This window comes from Quercus lobata, chromosome 9 (genome assembly GCF_001633185.2).
Source record: "Quercus lobata isolate SW786 chromosome 9, ValleyOak3.0 Primary Assembly, whole genome shotgun sequence".
NCBI classification, from domain to species: Eukaryota; Viridiplantae; Streptophyta; class Magnoliopsida; order Fagales; family Fagaceae; genus Quercus; species Quercus lobata.
Window position 1 is genome coordinate 6,196,920 of NC_044912.1, and position 3,102 is coordinate 6,200,021.

Here is a 3,102-nt window from a genome sequence, read left to right on the forward strand (position 1 = left end):
GAGCCAGCTAGGGATGGCCAAAGCTAGCTTGGGATACACCATGTGAGCTGAAAATGGAAATATTCAATTTATGTAATTTTGCCTATTTTTTTGGTAGGCTTTTTTCATTTAAATGTAGTTGAGCTTCAGTCTACCTTAAATAAAATGTATCTTAAAATATTATGCATATTTTTTCCTTTTTTTAAATTTAGTAAATAATGGTTTTACTGCATAAAATAATAGACAAATTGACAAATAAGGGGTACTAAACCCAACATTATTTTTATATCCCAAATCCTCCAAATTAAAAAAGAATTACATATATAAGCAATCGTTTTATTTTATTCTAGTTATGATTGCAAGGGGATAAACATAGCTAAATGACTAGTGCTTCAAGGCACTTACAAACATTTTTTTTTCTAATAATTGTCAACTTCAAATTTTTTCTGAAGCTCTTCAACCACATTTTTGTCGAGTTGGAAGGCCTTGGTGAGAACATCAGGATTAATGGGAGGATTGGATCCAAAGACAGCATTTGCTATTGTGATTACGCCTGCATTTTGGCTGCTGAAAGCAGAAATGGCAATTGCTTTAGTTTTTCCCACGTTTAATTGGAAGTGAATGAGACCAACTGGAAAGACAAACAGATCCCCCTTATTTAGAGTTTTGGTGAAGAGGCGATTCTCTGTGTTGGATGTTACAAAACCAACAAAGAGAGTACCCTCCGCGACTACTAGAATTTCAGTGCCACGAGGGTGAGTATGGGGAGGATTTTCTCCATATGGTGCAAAGTCAATTCGAGCCAAGGATACGCCAAGAGTATTGAGGCCTGCTAACATGTCTACGTTCACAGTAGTGACGTTTGACCCAACTTTATTATCTGTGTTCCCAGCAATGTTCAATCCCTCAAAGAAGAAATCTTCAGCTTTGACCAGCTTTGGATCCTTGCAAAACTTTCCATTAACGAATACTGCATAAAGGAATTTTTGTTATGGACACTTAAAAAGAATGCTCAAGAATTCAATGCAGAAAATAGTAAGGCCAATTAGCTAATAATATTTCTTCCATTAATATTCCGGTTAGTGTAGATTCTTCACATGACAAAAATAATGCAAAAACTTGAAAAAGAAAAAGAAAAGTATGTACCGGCTGATTTGGAGTCCGAGTAGTCCTTAAGTGCAACACAAAAGTCCTGCAGGGGATCGGGGTCAGAGGCAAAGGCAAGAGAGAATGCCACAGCGAAGAGGGCAACAGTTAAAATGTAAGCTTTCCTCATATTTCAGGCTAACTCTATCTTCTGTTCTATATATTTTTGCTTCGGGTGAGGGATGAGAAATGTTGCATGGAAACCATGTCTATTTATAGATAAGACACATTGAATAGGTCTATGGTTTTCCATAAGTGAATGATATGTAGACTTGTTCAGTCTTCCAATATTACCAATTTTCTTTTTGATTGCCAAATTATTCTTTAACTACTACCCCATGCCTTGAATTTTCAACAAATTAGACCAGTTCAATGAAAATATATTACAATTCTATGTTACTACGGCACAACCAATCTTAACAACCGATAGATTGAATTAGTAGGTCTACTAAACCTGTATTTTGTTCTAACACTGTACATCATCTCTCATCTCTGTCCAGAATTGATCAAGCTCTGAACTAACTGAACACATCGTGTGTATTCAACTGATTGGATGTGTCTGTATTTCTTCAAGGGGTTGTTTGTAACTTAATATTTTGGTGGAAAGTTTCTCTGTGACTTTGTCTGCCTAAATTAAATAGAACGGTTGATAATTACTATTGTTGACCCAATAATTAGATGGATTCAAAGCTTGGTACGAATGTGATAGTTGTGGCTGCATTTCAAGAATATGCTGGATCGTATATGCCTGGGTTTCAAAATTCAAATGTTTATCTTAACTTCAGAGTGTAATCCATTGAGTATTGGATAGCATCAATCAACATCAAGTTGACAACATCAAGCTATCCAGTCTTCACCTGAACCATGGAAGATAGGTTTCAATAGACTTCAGTTCAGCTTGAGCTTATGGTCAGCTTTGTTATATTGCAAATCTGATTTAATGAAATTAAATCAGATTGTTAATGCGTTGATTACTCTCAACTTACACTATTTTTAATTCATTTTACGCCAAAAAGGATAGAAGAAGAAGAAAAAGATAAAGAAAGTGATAAATTTGGTTGGTCTTCCTAGCTTATTATTATTTATAGACAAAACTTAAATGCTGCTTTTCAATGTGCTTAAATTGAAATATGTCTATAATCTATATTGACTAGTACAGTATAAAATGTATTTTTTTAAAAGGAAAATTAAATTAAATTTGCTTATGCATTTGAATTTAATTAAGAAAATGAATTGCATTTAACTAAGAAATTATATCTAAGTTTTATCGATTATTTATTTTTTTAATGACTTTTTATTTTTCTTCTTCTTAATATTCTTTAACCACTTCTATCTTTACTACTTTTCAACTCACATGACCAAGACAAATTTGGAGTAGGCAATCTCATCATCGAAACTCATACAAGGTGCCTGCATTATACATATGCTATCCTTAATGCTAAAGCCACTCTATATTTTATTACAATGAGTTAAAAAATTGACATAACAATGAATGTAATTGATGGATTTCAATAACGTAATAAAAACGGTAACATTTTTTTTGTTTTGTTTTGTGTGACATGAATTTATAAAGGTTATATAGTAAAATTTGAATTATCCCTACTCTCTATCACTACTCACTTCGAAAAAAAATCCTATGCACTTGTGCTTACCATTGATTTCCTTTTACTTTTTCTTTTTCTTTTTTTAACAATAAAAAAATAGTTAAAACTCTCAAGTTCAAAGCTCCTATATTCTCAAAGGGGCTACACTCTCCAATTTATGCCAGTAATTAAATCACTTGAACTTGATTTAATTAATAATTTAAAAAAAAAATTTGTGCAGTATGAACCATGTCATTTTCAGAATCAAATATTTAGTTTACAATTTGGTATTCAAGTTGGAAATTTAGTTTACAGTATGAACCATGTAACCGAATTTAAAGTAAGTTTTATGAACATGCAAACGTATTATATAAAGTGTCTTAATATTTTCATC

At 32.3% G+C, this 3,102-nt stretch overlaps 1 protein-coding gene across 1 annotated transcript; it reads right to left on the reverse strand.

Annotated features, from left to right (window-relative positions):
• Positions 1-227: 227 nt before the first annotated feature.
• Positions 228-1,317, reverse strand: LOC115960824 (germin-like protein subfamily 1 member 14). The gene is made up of 2 exons (XM_031079817.1): positions 1,126-1,317; positions 228-949 (listed from the first exon to the last, which is right to left on the reverse strand). Exons 1-2 carry the CDS (start codon positions 1,253-1,255, stop codon positions 399-401), a joined length of 681 nt encoding a protein of 226 aa, XP_030935677.1. The 5' UTR covers positions 1,256-1,317; the 3' UTR covers positions 228-398.
• Positions 1,318-3,102: the final 1,785 nt, after the last annotated feature.

Coding starts and splice junctions, on each gene's coding strand:
- LOC115960824 (XM_031079817.1), bottom strand. CDS start 1,255: ATGAGGAAAGCTTACATTTTAACTGTTGCCCTCTTCGCTGTGGCATTC. Junction 950..1,125: donor CTCGGACTCCAAATCAGCCG/GTACATACTTTT, acceptor TCCTTTATGCAG/TATTCGTTAATGGAAAGTTT.